Source organism: Paramisgurnus dabryanus, chromosome 24 (assembly GCF_030506205.2).
Source record: "Paramisgurnus dabryanus chromosome 24, PD_genome_1.1, whole genome shotgun sequence".
Taxonomy (NCBI): Eukaryota; Metazoa; Chordata; class Actinopteri; order Cypriniformes; family Cobitidae; genus Paramisgurnus; species Paramisgurnus dabryanus.
In genome coordinates, this window is record NC_133360.1 from 18151254 (window position 1) to 18169247 (window position 17994).

General features: G+C 41.0%; 1 protein-coding gene across 2 annotated transcripts in view; it reads right to left on the minus strand.

Annotated features, from left to right (window-relative positions):
- The window catches only part of ccdc66 (coiled-coil domain containing 66), a 119049-nt gene that overhangs the window by 649 nt on the left and 100406 nt on the right, over positions 1-17994 (minus strand). Inside the window, exons 12-18 of one of the 2 annotated variants that reach the window (XM_065259369.2) lie at positions 15831-15915; positions 13842-14003; positions 10868-11030; positions 10678-10797; positions 9676-10121; positions 9517-9554; positions 87-292 (exon numbers count right to left, since the gene is read on the minus strand). In XM_065259369.2, coding sequence (XP_065115441.1) covers positions 87-292; positions 9517-9554; positions 9676-10121; positions 10678-10797; positions 10868-11030; positions 13842-14003; positions 15831-15915 — 1220 coding nt within the window. Of the gene's footprint in view, positions 1-86; positions 296-9516; positions 9555-9675; positions 10122-10677; positions 10798-10867; positions 11031-13841; positions 14004-15830; positions 15916-17994 lie in introns of both variants that reach the window. The other variant, XM_065259367.2, reaches the window with a different exon arrangement.

Consider the following 17994-nt stretch of genomic DNA (forward strand, 5'->3'; position numbering starts at 1 on the left):
TTAACATTTTTTTAAATCAATAGCACAAACTTATTGCAAGTAAACTATGTGTTTGACTGCAATGCTGTTGGCGGTAGTTTGTTTACCTATGTTTAACCTCTGTTGGGTTTCATGTGTGGATGGTCTGGAGAGCGAAGCCATGGGGTCCATATGGTAAACTTCATCTGATCGTACATAGGGCACATAGTCTAATGAGGGAGGACATCCTGTGTCCTTCGCATATTTCTCTATCATGTGATGGGTGGACTGCTTGGGAAGGTTCTTCACAGCAGGAACAGAAGGAGAGTGCCCACTACTGACACAAGAGCAGAGCCCTTTATAATCCCATATGAGTTAGAGCAAAAATGTCATACGAACAAGAACATAACATTATTTGATTTTATTAAAATATCAAAGCCTGTTTCACACATTGCTCACAATGAACAAAAGCACCATGCTTTCACAGGATGTATTTTTGCAGGAAGTGTGTTAAGTCTGCAACAAAATTGGACTAAAAGAGTTTGTGCTGTCAGGTCCATTGATGTATGGACAATTTAATAATATGTGATATCAAATTTTCTTTAAAAATTAAATTAACAAATATTGTAGTGTAAAGAATATAGCGAGAAGATGTCCTGCAACACATGAAATTTGGAGATGCAGAGCAAGAGGCACAATTTTAAAAACTAAAATTATAACAATAAGACTGTAATTTTAAACATATCAAATATCATTGCACAGATGTTTGATAAAAATATCCCATAAAAAATTTTTCCTACCATACGAAACATGACTGTTGATTAAACTGGAGGTTACTTCACTTTGATTCCTCCCCCATTTTTCAAAACTAATTTTGTTAGAAGTGTCATTCTACGCTTTAGTCAGTTGTACAGCTGTTTTTTGGGTCTTGAGTCTCTTATCCACACATTCATTGTTCCAGTGAGATTGTAAGATTGTGTCAAACCCTGACAAAAGGTGACACGAATACAGCCTCCAAATGGCTGGATCCACAGGGAACCATTTACGAAAAACATTTAATTCCTGTTAAATTAACATCTGAAACCCCTATCGAACAATTCACATCTACCCCCTAGAAAACTACTCCATGGTGTCACTTCGGGGCTGTTTACACTTGGTTTTAAGATGTGTTTTCATCGATCGGATCACAAGTGGACAAGAGAGACACATTACGTTTACACCTGGCAGTGGCAGAGTGGCAATCGGGAGAGTCGGGACTTTTCCCGGTGGGCCGGTAGTGTTTTAAGGCTGCGAGGGCTGGTCTGATAATAGCCGTGCTTTCAGTCTTTAGTCATGCACTCCGGCCACACTAAAACCTATTTATCATATATTTAATATGCTTCAGCGCTCAAAATGTATCTGGCCGCACCGCTCTCTCAATCAAGCCCGTCTCCCCTGGAGTTCTATCAACCAATCAAAAAATAAAGAAAGAGGCTACACAATAGCCAATCAGAAAATAGGACTGTTGTAACTGGGTAAGATTTAACGCAACAACCAATAAAAAAGCATACACTGTAAAAAGATTCCCGTAGAAATTACAGTATTACTGGCAGCTGGATGCCAGTAACTTACTGTAGATTTAAATTTATGTTATTTACTGACAACAGTTTGTTCAAAGTTAAATGAACATTAAACATTAACAAGTCTTTGTCTTACAGAATAAAAATATAAAATAACAGACTCATGCAAAGCATTCTGGGAACCAAAAATCCTCATCAACCTTTTTCTGGGTTTTTCCTTCAGATTTTGTTTCCCAGAATGCTTTGCTTGAGGCTGTTATTTTAGTTTTATTCTGTAAAGATACAGACTTGCTAATGTTTGATTTTCATTTAACTTTGAACAAACTGTTGCAGGTAATTAACATAAATTTAAATCTACAGTAAGTTACTGGCATCCAGCTGCCAGTAATACTGTAAATTCTACGGAATCTTTTTACAGTGTAGCCTCGCACACCCACAGAGGAATGGAGCTCCGAGCATCACTTTGAGCAGCGCTTGAGTAAGTCTGATCTCCTGTTTTAATGTTACAACAAATGCACGACTTTGACACAAACAATGGCAACTTGACTGCTGTTAGAGAATGTTTCCCAGATAATCAGCATCAGTTTTTCACGAGTGTCTGTAACTTAGCCAAACGGTTTACAGCCTGTTCACTGACAACACCTGCTCAGAACACGTAAGTTAGTTTAAGCCTCGTTATTTTCGTTATCACACGATGACTGCCATTTTGTCACATAAAATATTTTTCTCCAATTAGGCTTAATAATTTTATAAGCAACTGCTTTGCAACCAAAGTAAGCTTTAGTTTACCTAAAACTAGGGAACTGTTGACTTTAAGATCTTTTAAATAATAATTATTACACTTGGTATTTCATGTTGTTTTGCAGTCATTTTATTGTAATTTTAGATTTCAGCATTTGTTTATTTACAGCGAACCATTTTCTTTTTTCTTGACCACAGAGGGCTGGTGGTCTATGAAATTTCCCGGTAGATTTTTGGGTCCCACTCCGCCCCTGACACCTGGTATTTAAATCCGTCGAAAGTGGTTTCGACTACCTCTGGGTGTGGTTGAAAGTAGGGATGCACCGAATCCAGGATTCGGATTCGGATTCGGCCGAATACTGGGCTTTTTGACGGGGTTCGGGTTCGGCCGAATCCTAGAATTTTTTTCCACCGAACCGAATCCTAGGCTTGCGCTACGCTGCTCGACGTCACGCGGCCGTTGATTACACACATCGGGTGCTGACGTGGAGATGAGCTTTTTCTTTCGGTGAGCTTTAGGGGCTGGACACACCAAAACTTTTAAACACGGCTGAAAACGCCTTGAGGACACCAAATGCCAGCTGTTTTTCAGCCGAGCGCTTGGTAGCTGTGATGCTTCAGCTGTGAGCCGGTTGGTTGCTGTGGTAATGTCCCGCCCCTCCTCCATTGTAATTGGACGGCTGTGTGAAAACTGACATTGACGAGCGGAGCTTCTCACTCAAAGTTAAATACTGTTTTCAGCGCGGAGCTGCTTGCTTATTGGAAAAACGAGCGTGTCGCAACGCATCGCTTTCATTATGCATAGGCTTATGGTAATTGTCAAAATAGTTTTCCAACTTGTCATCCTGGCATAATGTACAGTTAAAATTAAATAAAATGAAAAATACATGCTGTGGACGTTGTATAATTCATTAATGTGTTTTACTGTGTTAATGGAATAAGGATGCGAGTAGGATTCGGTATTCGGTTTCGGATTCGGCCGAATCTTAAACGGTGGATTCGGGATTCGGCCGAACCTAAAAAATCTGGATTCGGTGCATCCCTAGTTGAAAGTGGTCGAAAGTGGACGCGTTCAAAACGTTTTGAACTCCGTTTACACCTGGCATTAACGTCGTCCACTTGTGATCCGATCGATGAAAACGCATGTTAATGCCAAGTGTAAACAGCCTCTTCCTCTCCATCTCCCCCTCTTCTCATTCTCTCATGACAAACTGTATATGGAATGCTACATAGACAAAGTATCTGAAACTGGTCTTGTTTGGTGTCATATGAAGTGTTTGGTTTATTATTGTAACAACAGAATTCAAAGTTAAAGTGTAACAATACATTAAGCAAACTTCACTTAGTGTTGATAGACTCCTCCCCTCTCAGGCATAAACCAATCACCCACTGTATGCATATTAAGAACAGCCCTGTATTTACAGCAGGGGTGGGGAACCCTGGTCCTGGAGAGCCACTGGCTGAATCCGAAATCGCATACTTACTGTGTAGGTACTGAATTTCATTGGGTACCTACTTAACGTGCGCTAAGGCAGTATGTACGTTCGCGTTAAGTATGTACAGCATTCGCCATGTTGACGTTATCATGTGACATATGACGTAGTAGACTTGTTCGAGTTCATGCGGAACCACAAGAACCGACAGGAGATTGACATCACAACACCGCGAGAGCAACTCGAAATCAGACTTCTCCGTATGATTTCTGGAATCGCTCTCACGGTACTTTAATGTCATCCAGCTGTTGGTTCTTACAGCGGTGCATAAACTCGAACAAACCTAATAACAGACATGAAAACGTATGCGTGTGTATGAGGGACAGGTGCACTAACATCTGATTGCATCAGTAACTTGATCTGTAACAGTGTTACAGATATATTACACATTATTTTGTAGTGGACAAAATAAGTAAAATAAGCAGATTGTAATTTAATATCTATTATCAGATGACAGCTGTGCTTGAAAACAAACAAGACAATGCAGGCAATGTGATTATATACTTTTTAGTGAAGCAATCTCTTGTATTTACTTAAAACAACAGGAAACATGAATAAAAAATGAATGAATAAAACCATCACAATAAATGAAACGTATAGAAGTGAATCCCATATGAAAAAAAACTTTATTCAAATGTTCAGCACAATAGTTGATGGAGTAACAGCACTGGCAGAACACAAGCTTCAAAGCTGCATCTGTGGCTGGGAAAAGATAACATCAGAGAAGGGTCTCAAGATCCACCAGGGCAGAAAAAGTGCTTGAGAGAGCCTAGAAAGGGGCCTCACATTGACCACTATTTCTTTAGAGGTAGGGCAAATCAGTCGAGTGAAGCCCAATGGCAGGATATTCACCACAGTCCACAGGGTATCAGAACCCCAGACAAAGCTCAACCAAGCACAGAGCCACCAACGGACATGAGTCCAGAGCCCATCCACCCACAGACAGAAGTAGAGCGGAAGATGAATGGACGGAAGCCTCAAATATTGTGGCCTAAATCCTGCCAGAAAAAGGAGTGGGAAACCACAAACACAGACCTTGTCCATCTGTTAGAAGGGCTAAAAGGTTGCGTGGAGAAAAAGCTGGAAAAGGTCGGAGAGGTCATTTACAGCTATGGAGCAGTGAGATTTGGAGTTAAAAGTACAACCCCAAACCTTGGGGCGCAGAAGAACCCATCAGTCAAGCTCAAGTCCAGAAGACAACAAGAGATTGTGCGACTGGTGAAAGAAAGAAGGAACCTGAGGAAACAATGGAGGAAGTCCACAGAAGAGGAAAGAAAAGGAATTGAGGCTCTACAGGGTGACATCAAGCAGCGTATTGCAACACTGCGAAGAGCAGAATGCCTTAGAAAGCAACACAAGAAGAAGGAACGAACGAGGACTGCCTTCTACAGAGATCCCTATAAGTTTGTCAAAGACCTCTTTGTCAAAGAGAAAACTGGGACCCTCAAAGTACCCTTACGAGAACTAGAGAAGTACCTGAAGAAGACCTACTCGGACAAACAGAGGCATGTGCCAACCAACATTCCGGATGATATGCCGCCAATTCAACCACCTGAGCACCAGCTGGAAGCAAGACCTCCTACCTGGAGCGAAGTGGAGAGCACAGTAAGGCGAGCAAGAACAGCCTCAGCCCCTGGGCCCAATGGTGTTTCATATAGGGTTTATAAGAACGCGCCAGGCGTCTTGAAGTTCCTCTGGAAGCTCATGAAAGTGGCATGGGAAAAAGAAATTATACCAAAGGCATGGCGACGGGCAGGAGGAATCCTGATTCCCAAAGAAAAGAATTCCTCAACCATCGATCAGTTCCGCCAGATAAACCTCCTGAATGTGGAAGGAAAGATATTTTTCAGTGTTGTGGCCCAGAGGCTCTCTGTGTTCTTGCAAAAGAACAACTTTGTAGACACCTCAGTACAGAAGGCAGGGATAAGTGGATTCTCAGGATGCCTGGAACATACAAATGTCATCTGGCACCAAATACAGACAGCCAAGAAGGAAAAGAAAGATTTGCATGTGGTTTTCTTGGATCTTGCCAATGCGTTTGGGTCAGTGCCGCATGAAATTCTATGGACTGCGTTCAAGTTCTTCCATGTCCCAGAGGGTATCACAAGGTTGGTCAAAGCCTATTTCCAGGACCTTCAGTTCTGTGTGACAGCACAGACTAGTACAACTGCCTGGCAGCACCTCGAGATAGGCATAATGGCGGGCTGCACAATCTCTCCACTGGCGTTTACCATGGCGATGGAGCTCATTATTCGTGCATCCGGATGGGTGGTAGGAGGCGAGCGGTTGAAGAGTGGGCTGCGTCTTCCTCCAATCAGGGCGTATATGGATGACATGACGACAATAACAACAACAAATGCATGCACTAAACGCCTGTTGGACAAACTCCAGGGAAACATCAAATGGGCAAGAATGGAGATTAAACCCAGCAAATCCCGCAGTATCTCCATTGTAAAGGGCCAGCTTACCAATGAGAGGTTCCAGATTAACAACGAGCCAATACCAACAATTCTGGAGAAGCCCATCAAAAGCCTCGGCCGCTGGTATAGCGCAGAACTCAAAGACTCGAAGCAGGTGGAGCAACTCAGACAGGATACAATCAGCGGCCTCAAGAAGATCAACAACACTGCTCTTCCAGGGAAGCTGAAGCTGTGGTGCTTTCAGTTTGGGCTGTTGCCCCGAATCATGTGGCCAATTTCTATCTATGAGGTCACACTCTCCCATGCCATTCGACTGGAGAGATTAGTGAATGCACAAGTGAGGAAGTGGCTTGGACTGCCAACATGCCTTACCAGCATTGGCCTATACGGCAATGGAGCCCTCTCCCTGCCAATCTCAAGCCTGGTGGAGGAGTACAAATGTGCCAAAGCAAGGCTGGAAATGACTCTGACCGAATCCTGGGATCCAGTCGTCAGAGGCGCTGCTCCTACCCTGGCAACGAGGAGGCAATGGAAGCCGGCAGCAGCGGTTGCGGCGGCAAAGGCTGCCCTCAGACACCGGGATATAGTGGGGCATGTCCAATATGGCAGAGCAGGCCTTGGATTGGAAGCAGCAACACCCACGTGGCAAAAGGCTACTCCAAGCGAGCGGCGGCACATGGTGGTGGAGGAGGTGCGCCAAGGCTGTCTCCCAAGTCCAGCAAGGTTGTTGGATGAAGTGGGATGGCGTGGAGAGGAGGAAAATCACATGGAGTGAGATGTGGGGCATGGAGGCTAATAGGATAAGTTTCATCATCAGAGCCACCTATGATGTTCTGCCATCCCCAACCAAACTACATCTTTGGTATGGAGAGGACCCAGCTTGTCCCCTGTGTGCAGCCCCAGCAACCCTCAAACACATCTTGGTGGGATGTAAAACCAGCCTAACTCAAGGAAGGTACACCTGGCGCCACAACCAAGTACTAAGGTGCTTGGCGGCCGAACTTGAGAACAAGAGGGTAACCACCAATACCATGCCTCTTAATGCCCAGACTGCCATTCCACAGAGAATAACTTTCATGCGGGAAGGGGAGAAACAGTGGACTAACACTTCAATCCCAAACTCTGGCCCCCTGAACGCAGCCCGGGATTGGGAAATGCGGGTAGACCTTAATCAGAGGCTCACCTTCCCACCCGAAATAGCAACAACCAACCTGCGCCCAGACCTTGTCCTCTGGTCCAAGTCCTGCCGGCGTGTCTTCATTGTTGAAATGACTGTCCCATGGGAGGATGCCATCGATGAGGCATTCGAACGGAAGAGACTGCAATATGCCAACTTAGCAGCTGAAGCAGAGGGGCGGAACTGGAATGTAAAGGTGTGGCCAGTGGAGGTGGGGTGCAGAGGTTTTGTAGCCAGCTCTACCACAAGGCTCTTGAAGGAAGTAGGGATCAGAGGGCAGTCCCAACGGAAGGCAGACAAAGAACTTGCCACTGCAGCGGAACGGAGCAGCCACTGGCTGTGGCTGAAACGAAGGGACGCAACATGGACTGCCAAATGATCGCTTGGTACCACCATCGTGCGACACACACCCGGGTCTGATCAACCCGTGGTGGGCCAACCCCGGCAGAGGGTGTCTTGTGATAAGTGGCCGAAACACCCAATGAGGTCGGGCACACAACTGAAGATGTGTCGCACTGGTGGCACCATGAGTTCTGTGAAAATTCTACTCCACCCAAGATGACATCAATTTTGTGCTGAAAGATAGGGATTTTAACAACCAGTCCTAGTAAGAATCATTCTAACAAACCATCACATATTTACTGTCAGCTCAACACAGCTGTGACAATTCTACAGCTTTATTTTCATGAATCAGCTGAGCAATTTAGTTGTGGTATATCCAGGGTCTGTGCGTGAAGTCTGGGTGCTGAGGAACAGCCCTGTGTGTGTATCGAAATCACCCGATTGGCTGGTCTCCGGTCGATTGCTTTGCTTTCCCATGGCATCATGGGAAAGCTGGGATAGAAGTGTCCATCCGATGCACGCTTCAAAATCTGGGCGGACTCAGTAGGGCATCCAGGGATTTCTCGCCTACTGACTTTATGGACACTGAGGATTCGGACGTACTACTCTGTTCACGTGCTGTTTCCCCTACTACATTTTCAGTAAGTACGCGGTTTCGGACGATACTTAAGTACACGTGTCTCTGAATCTCGCGAGAAATAGTCCAAAATCCCGCTAATTCTCGCCTACCCTTTTACGTATACTGAGGTTTCGGACATACTATTCGTTCGCCTACTGCTTTTTGCCTACTATATAGTATGGCAGTATGCGATTTCGGATTCAGCCACTGTCCTGCAGAGTTTAGTTCCAACCCTAATTAAACACACCTGAAAAATCTAATTCAAGTCTTCAGGATTAGTTGAAAATTAAATTCAGGTGTGTTTGATTAGGGTTGGAACTAAACTCTGCAGGACAGTGGCCCTCCAGGACCCAGTTTTCCCCACTCCTGATTTACAGCAACCAATCAGTACCAAATTCCTATATGCTTTGTTCTCTCTGGATATTTAAGGAAAAGTTTGTAAATGGCTCAGGTGGATTTCTATATCTAGAAACGCACCCCCATGATGCTGTATCTTTGACAGCTGAGGATTTTGGAGATCCGACTAGCATTTGGCGTTAGTTTAAGTTGAATTAAATGCGTGGAGGCTAACAGTGCATATCCTTACTTATTCATTTAGCTGACGCTTTTATTCAAAGCGACTAACAATTGCTCAGGGACACAATCGTGTGCCCAACAAATTGGATTTAAAACACTGGTCTCTCACACCAAAGGCTTGTGTCTTATCCACTGCGCGATCACCACCTCTCCTGTTAAGAGTAACATAATGTTGTCTGACCACGCTAAATCAGATGAGCCTGGTTATTTCAATATTATTCTATCTAAGTTGCATAGTCAATTATGGCACGATTATATACCCTTTTACTGTTTGTACACAATGATGACGTTGCAGCGTATGTTACTGTATATAACACACTGGACATAAACACTAGAGGCGGCATAGGGTTGTGTTTATATTGTTTCACATGTATTTGTTGAGGAAAAATCGTTCATCCATGTTGCGGACAATACAGGGTTTAATAAAGTGTTTTGTGTCCACCAATGAATTTTGCTCTATCTAGGCCCTGTAACATAAGTGGTTACTTATCACTGACCAATGTGCCAAATCAGTCAGGAAAATATGTTAAAAGTGGCAAACGATGGAAAGAAGTGACCTAGCATAAGACATAGTGCCGTTCAAATCTGAACAGTGTTCATTCTAATAGTATTTTTTGGTGGTGCTGCTCACCTTTCAAATGTTGATTGTTCTTGCAGTAGATTTTCACTCTTTAAAGAAAAGAAAACAATATCACACATTGGCAAGCAAAAGTTTAAAAAGTTTGCACTACAGGCATGTACAGTATATCTTTTTTTGTCATGCATGATTAATAATGTATTAGAACAGCACCTGTTTTTGTGCTGGGTTTTTATGCTTTTGTGCTATAGATCTGTGGTTGTTAATGATGGGTTGTGGTGGAAGATCTTGTTGAGGTGTTTCTGATACGGTGTTCTTTTCCACCAGCATCATGAGCTCCATCTGTCTCTGTTTCCTGCTTTTCTGTCTGTGTTGCTGCAGAGCCTCAGGGTACCGCTCAGATGCTGGGATAAAAGCTTTACTGGGTCTCTGTGTGTTCCACTCAGGCTTTTTTCTGGGCTGCGGTTTACTGTTTCTGCGGTTACGTGCGTAAGGCTCATAAGGGTCTGCTTCAGCTTCTGTGGGTGCAGTGTTGATGTTTTCTGTGCCATGACTCCTCTCAGCTAGTTTTTCATTGTTGAGTTGGGAATTCCTTGAAGTGTGGGTGTTTGGAGGAGCGGTGTGTGTTACTTCTGCACTGGGTTTATTTGGGTCACACACTGTGTCCAGAAGTAAATGCAGAAATTAACATTAAAAAAAAGAATAATAAATGCTATAGAAGTATTTTTTATCGTTAGTTCGTGTTAGCTAATGCATTAACTCATTGTTAATAATTGTTAAATGTTACAGATGAGCTCTCAAAATAAGTCTGTACCTTACAGTGTTTTTTTAACCCCTTTGTCTATTTTGTTTCCTTCATTTTGTGAAAGTTTGGCTTTCTAGTTTTTTTTGTACCTTTTGCTCCTCCAGTAAATTAATTTTATTATTTTATTGTGTTCTCAATAACAGAAAATAAGAGCTGGTTTGAGAATGAATGAGGTTTAGTAAATACTGACAGATTGTTTTTCAGTAAGAGCCATGGTTAATGTGTCAGACGTGTAGCGACATAGCGCTTCAGGCAACCAGAGAAGGTGGGGTTCTTGTCTCTCTCTACTGTCCTCTCAAAATAATGAAGGTCAAATAATAATAAAAAAGCCAAAAAATATAACTTGGGAAAAAATATTGACAATTAAAATTTTTGGTACTCATTTAAGAACAATAGAGACTTTTTATTACCTGTCTGAACAGCGATATCTTTTCGTGGAGATGGTGCAGTAGTAGATTCTACTTTATTGATGAGAATCTCAGATGATATTAAGCTTGCTGATGTATCAGGTGACTCTTGACCACTAAAGACTAAAAGAAAAGTCTGTGATAAGCAACACAGAAAATATCACATATTTAAATATAAAAACCTTTTCCACACCCTGTGGTACTGAGTCTCCTTCCAGACTGCGTAGTAGTCTGGAGACATCATGCCCTTTTCTCGCCAAGTCTTTGATTCTCTGAAGGTGTTTGTCTTTAAGCGCCTCCTCTTGGGCTCTCTGAATGCTCAGATACAGCTCCTCAGTTTTACGTATGTGCAACTCCTGAAATTAATGAGAATGTAACATGCCAAAAAGTACTACTAAGAGTAATATATATGTACAGTACTGTACAAAAGTCTTGGGCGCCATGCTATTATTAGATTTGTTGTTTTTGCAATTGTGTAGTGATCATAAATAATTATTTCTCAGTCCAGAAAATACAGGAAATGTGTATGTAGTACAACCCCAAATCAGAAAAAGTTTGGACACTGTAGATATTGTGAGTAAAAAAGGAATTAAATAATTTACAAATCTCATAAACTTATATTTTATTCACAATGGAATATAGATAACATATCAAATGTTGAAAGTGAGACATTTTGAAATGCCATGCCATATCTTGGCTCATTTTGGATTTCATGAGAGCTACACATTCCAAAAAAAGTTGGGACAGGTAGCAATAAGAGGCCAGAAAAGTTAAATGTACATATAAGGAACAGCTGGAGGAGGACCAATGTTTAGGAATAGGAATGTTGTCCCATTCTTGTCTAAAACAGGCTTCTATGTACTCAACTGTCTTAGGTCTTCTTTTTCGCATCTTCCTCTTTATGATGCGCCAAATGTTTTCTGTTGGTGACAGACGTGGACTGCAGGCTGGCCATTTCAGTACTCAGATCCTTCTTCTATGCAGTCTTGATGTTGTAATTGAAGCAGTATGTGGGCTGGCATTGTCATGTTGGAAAATGCAAGGTCTTCCCTGAAAGAGACAACGTCTGAATGGGAGCATATGTTGCTCCAAAACTTGAATAAACCTTTCAGCATTGATGGTGCCTTTCCAGATGTGTAAGCTGCCCATGCACTCATGCAAACCCAAACCATCAGAGATGCAGGTTTCTGAAATTAGCACTAAAAACAACTTGGGATGTCCTTGTCATCTTACGTCTGGATGAAATGGCGTACCAGTTTTCCAAAAAGAACTTAAAATTTTGATTTGTCTGACCACAGAACAGTTTTCCACTTTGCCAAAGTCCATTTTAAATTAACCTTGGTCCAGAGAAAACACCTGCGCTTCTGGGTCATGTTTAGATATGGCTTCTTGTTTGACCTATAGAGTTTTAGCCAGCAACGGCGAATGGCACGGTGGATTGTGTTCACCGACAATGTTTTCTGGAAGTATTCCTGAGCCCATGTTGTGATTTCCATTAGAGTAGCATTCCTTTATGTAATGCAGTGCCGTCAAAGGGCCCGAAGATCACGGGCATCCAGTATGGTTTTCAAGCCTTGACCCTTACGCACAGAGATTGTTCCAGATTCTCTGAATCTTTGGATGATATTATGCACTGTAGATGATGATAACTTCAAACTCTTTGCAATTTTTCTCAGAAAAACTCAGAAAACTATTCCTCGCCGCAGCATTGATGAAATTGGTGATTCTCTGCTCATCTTGACTTCTGACAGACACTGCCACTCTGACAGGCTTTTTTATACCCAATCATGTTGCCAATTGACCTAATAAGTTGCAAATTGGTCCTTCAACTGTTTCTTATATGTACATTTAAACTTTGTGGCCTCTTATTGCTACCTGTCCCAACTTTTTTTGCAATGTGTAGCTCTCATGAAATCCAAAATAAGCCAATACTTGGCATGACATTTCAAAATTTCTCACTTTCAACATTTTATGTTATTTATATTCTATTGTGAATAAAATATAACTTGTAAAGTAAATTATTCCATTCCTTTTTTACTCACAACTTCTACAGTGTCCCAACTTTTTCTGACTTGGGGTCGTATTAAAAACAGTATAAAATTAAAAGCTGAAGTATAAGCTCCCCTTACACTTGAGCAATAGCAAGCTTTTGGATCTCTTAAACCTAAATGAAATTAAATCCTAATTTCTAATTCTAATCGAATGACTTCAGGACTTTTTTTTCTCCTCAAAAAAGTTTCAAGTGAGGTCACACTAAATACTGATTGATGCCTTAAGAAGACATTTAGTTCTAAAACATTTTTTGTTTTTAATTTTGTGTACATATTTCCTGTATATTCTGTTTATATCTTAAAAAAGAGTGAAAAATAAATATGGATGAACATGAAAACTTTGCTTAAACAACAAAACTGGGGCCTCATGTATAAAACTATTCGTAGGATTCTTACTAAAAGCCTACTTACGCACAAAAGCCAAAAATGGCATACACCAAAAATTATGAAGACTTATAAAACAAAGCAATGTTCCCTTTATAAATCACAGATCACCTGCAAGTGTGCGTACATGAATCATCCTAATATCCCACCCTGCAAGCCCATTCTCCCATCAAGTTTTTTTTTTATAAATCACAACCTTTGCGTGGGAACTGGCGTACGCACGTTTCCAGCCTTGTTTTGTGCGTACGCATGCTTTATACATGAGGCCCCTGGTGATGGTGGCCTAAGACTTTTGCACAGTAGGGGCCGTTGAATTATTCTAAAGTAATGCACACCCAAGGTGGTAATGCGGCACGATGCGAAGCTACCGTGGGTGTGCATTATTTTCAAGTACAGTAATTCAAAGGACCGGAGTCAATTATTCCACATATTCCATGGTTACCACAAACATTTCTCTGGTGCTTATTTTTTTAGACATTTGACAGGTTAGGTGTGCAGTTTACAGAAAAATAATCAACACCCATGGAACATTTCTCAGCCAATCAGAATAAAGCAACCATGGTATACTGTACAATACCAGCAAGCCCACCTTAACACACCTTCTTTTTGGCTTAGTTTATATGCCTTTTTATTGTATTTTACCTTCAAAATTTTTTTTAGGCCATCCAATTGGTCTTAGGCCAAAACGGGCATATGAATTTCATATTCATACATACATATTTGTGAACCTACCTCTCTGTTTTTCTGTCGCTCTGTGTCCTTCATAAACTGCTCCTGAAGGCGTTCTCTTTCTCTCTCGAATCTCTTCTCCTCTTCTTCCTCACGTGCCTGCTGGGTGGCCTCTTCTTTCTCTCTCTGACGTTTGCGTTCCTCTACCTGAGCCTTAACTGCTTCCTGCACATTATATGTGGTCAGCATATTGTAAATGAGTGCACCTCGACAGATTTCTCAGAAAAACATCCCTCTCGCTTTAAAATGTATACTTTCTATATGGCATCCTACACAATGAAATGTGTGCAAATCTGGTTAATTGGTTTTAAATTAGATTAGTCAAAACTGAACTATTCTAACAAAATAGTTTAAAGGTCACGTTCCTCCTGATCCCCTAGTTAGTGTGTAATGTTGCTATAATAGCATAAATAATACCTGTAAAATAATAAAGCTCAAAGTTCACTGCCAGGCAATATATTTTCTTTAACAGAATCCCTCTTACAAAGCCTACTGCGAATGGCCAGTTTGGACCAGAGTCATATAAAGAGAGAGTTACGACACGCTTTGATTTCGCCGCCGCGCGGTCACGTGATTCATGTAACGTTCTACAGTTCCAAACCTGTCTGTTTGCATAGGTTTTCAGCTATTTTAGGTAAATATTAGCTTGTAATGTAAATTGATTACAATTCTTACTATGTTTATAACTTTTTTTTTAAACAGGGACTGATGAAAATACAGTAAATTGCCATTGAAATGAATGGGCTTCAGTGCTGTGTTTGGAACTATGGGTCACTACATGCCACCATGTTACTTCCGCATTCCATTCTTCCAACAGACGTCTATGTGGGTGTCCTAACTCTCTCTATATACGACTCTGAAGGAGGGACTTCATAGAACAAGGAAGACATCAGACCATTTTAGGACAGTGAAAACAAACAACCTTATACAGATAAGTAAATTGTGTGAAAAATACAGTGTTTTTTACATGTGAAACATGAACACATGTTATATTGCGCACTGTAAACAAATCAAAGCTTCAAAAACACAGAAAGAACCGGACCTTCAAGCAAAAATGAGTACAACCCAATGAATGTGTTAGGAAATCCATAATCACACAGATAGCCACAGGATAACTGACAGTTAAGGCCAGTTTAGACTGCCAGCAAATAGTAGTGGCAGAGCAACATGATCTCATTAATTTCAATGAAAGCTTGCTAATTTCCAGCAACATGAGCGACAGTTTGGCAATGGGAGGTGGGTGTGTCCAGTGACATGACAAAGTTAAGAAAAGTTCTAAGCAGCAACTAAGAATGAATGACAAGCAATGTAGATCAAGTCATTTATCTCTTGTCAGTTACAGCGGTGGACTGTACTTCTTTGATTATGAAGAACAGAATTAGGAATTCCTCCTAACAACCTTACTGAAAAAGTTGGGCGACTCACAGAGGTACCATCTGGTATGAAAAATTCTAAACAGGCTTCTGTGGGTAAATGTTATACTTTGGAGTGATAAAACAAAGATGGCAAAGCTGCGTTTTTGGTTTGGTGGGATCCAGACTGATTGCAAGGGTGATGAGTACAATGAAAAAATTCATTGTACCAACAGTAAAGCAGTAAAGCATGGTGGTGTCAAGTGTTCTCGTATGGGGCTGCATGAGTGCTGCAGATGTTGGCGTATTACATTTCATAGATTAAATTATTTCTTGAATTCAGAGATGTACTTTACTGTGAAATACTGAAAGAGATGTTACCATCACTCTGTGCTCTAGATCACAAGGCACTTTGATTTTGGTCCAAAATATACAACTTGTATACAATCTGTACAGTAGGCTACATACACACAATACAGTATACATATGCAAATATATTGTGTCGCCATAAATCCCCCCTCTTTAATATTGAATATATAATTGTATATAAAGTGTGTGTGTGTGTGTGTGTGTTTATTTTCTGGTATGAATACGCATAACAAAGCACAGGTAAAGTTGTGACAGCTGGTTTCAATCCCACCTGGTGCTCAACCTCTTTGACTCTTCTACGTTCTCGTTCTTCAATCTGAGCAGGATCCAGCAGGGCTGTCATGGTGCGAAGATGACTGAAATCAAAAGGGGAATTTGAAATATGCATAATCTTAGCACCACAGCCTAAAATAATTGTTTGCCCATCTTCATGTTGTTCCAAACCTGTAATACTTTTTCTTTTGTGTGTGGAAAATTTTACAAGATGATGTTACTTTTGTCCATTTAATGATAAAATCTAGCAGGCTACGCTTATTTTCAGACCTGTAGATCAGTTACTTTGTTCTGAAACCGGGGGTTTAAGCCCTACAATGTTGCAATTTCATCTTGGTTCGGTTTGCATTCACAAGGCAATATTTCCATACGGACAATACAAGTCACGTGCAAGTAAAGTCTCCTTTAATTGGTCACAGTGCATATGTTTATTTTCCATAATTCAGCTCAAAGTTGTCTAGCTTTGTGGGATTATTGTGGCTTTTTGGTAACTGCGGTTATATTACTTTATTATTTTGAGCAGGAAGCCAAACATTAGGAACAACACTTACTTGTGTAATGTACCTATTGAAGAAGAGAAGAGCAAAAAGAAATCGTTTTATAAGAAACAGGTGTGATTTAGTTTTGAATGGTGTTGATGTGCTCACCAGAATTTGTCAACAAAGAGCTATCAGGTATGTTCAGGGTTAATAAAGCAATAAAATAGCCTGTTAGTTGGAACTGGTTATTTGCAATTGTGCCGGTTCTAAGCGTGATTGTAGTGTTCAAATATGCCTAAACGAACTGAACAAACTGAGAAAAGCACCAGGGTTCTAAAACAAAGGCTCAGGTGTGAAAACACCCTAAGATACAGTAACTTAGGCAGGCTCAGATATGGTGGCCAGGACGTGAAAAACAACAAATGTCAATACAAACTGCAACACATCTAAAAACAAAATTCTGTTAATTCAAAGAAATCAAACACACCTGAAAGGGGCAGGTCTTCCCTGGCAAATTAACAGAACACTGCTGCAAGTAGTGTACAAAGAAGATTAATACTGTCTGTAGAAGCTAACTGAGAGGCGAGATTAAACAAAAAGCAGGCAACCAGGCAGTTAAGCAGACATAAATATGATAAGATCTCATTATTGTATTTAATATTTTTAATATTTATTTATTCATTCATTAATTGAGCTGACGCTTTTATCCAAAACGACTTACAACTGCTATATATGTCAGAGGTCGCATGCCTCTGGAGCAACTAGGGGTTAAGTGCCTTGCTCAGGGACACAATGGTGTGTCACAGTGGATTCGAACCCGGGTCTCTCACACCAAAGGCGTGCGTCTTATCCACTGCGCCATCACCCTAGTTGACCCTATGGCCATGATGTAGTCATCATTAAACGGGCTGTATGTAAGATTTACTGCTAGCTAAACTTGGTATCACAGTCTAAATTCTAAATATTGGAAAAAATTTATTCTCCGCCCCCTCTTGAGTTGCCAGACACCTACAGGAGCACAATTCGCGATAGAAAGCATATGTTTATTTCCAACATTTACGTTTGCAATGTTTTTGTTAATTGCAAATTACAAACCCGCTAATGGATATTTATACCTTAATCTGCATCTCATTTCAGAGGTTGCTGTCTCATTTAACTGCTCACCGAGCTGTCGAAATACACTATTGGCTAAATTGGCAGTGGCAGGATCAAAGAGACCAAAACAAAAAACAAACGTTTCGCCTCGGAATGCGGAACTTCAAAAGTATGTAACTGGCTATAGCATTGTTTTGTAGAGAAACAGAAATGTGAATGTTAACATCTGCGAAAATATTGTAGTGTTTTTTATATGTTTCACAGTCGTTTAAAGGGACCATGTCACAAGACTTTTTTAAATGTCAAATAAATCTTTGGTGTCCCCAGAGTACACATGTGAAGTTTTAGCTCAAAATAAATATGTTATAGTAAGTTATCTATATGTCTATTATCTATGTTAAAATTGACACTTTGTAGGTGTAGCTACGTGATCTTTACATATGGAAAGAGGAATTCTTCTCAACCATCACCAATAAAGTTTAGAAATGATTATTTAGAAAAACAGCATTTAAACCCACGCAGAGCAAACAAGAAAACATATGCTTACATACTGTGCAGTCAGAATATGATATCTTTATTTAGTTTTAC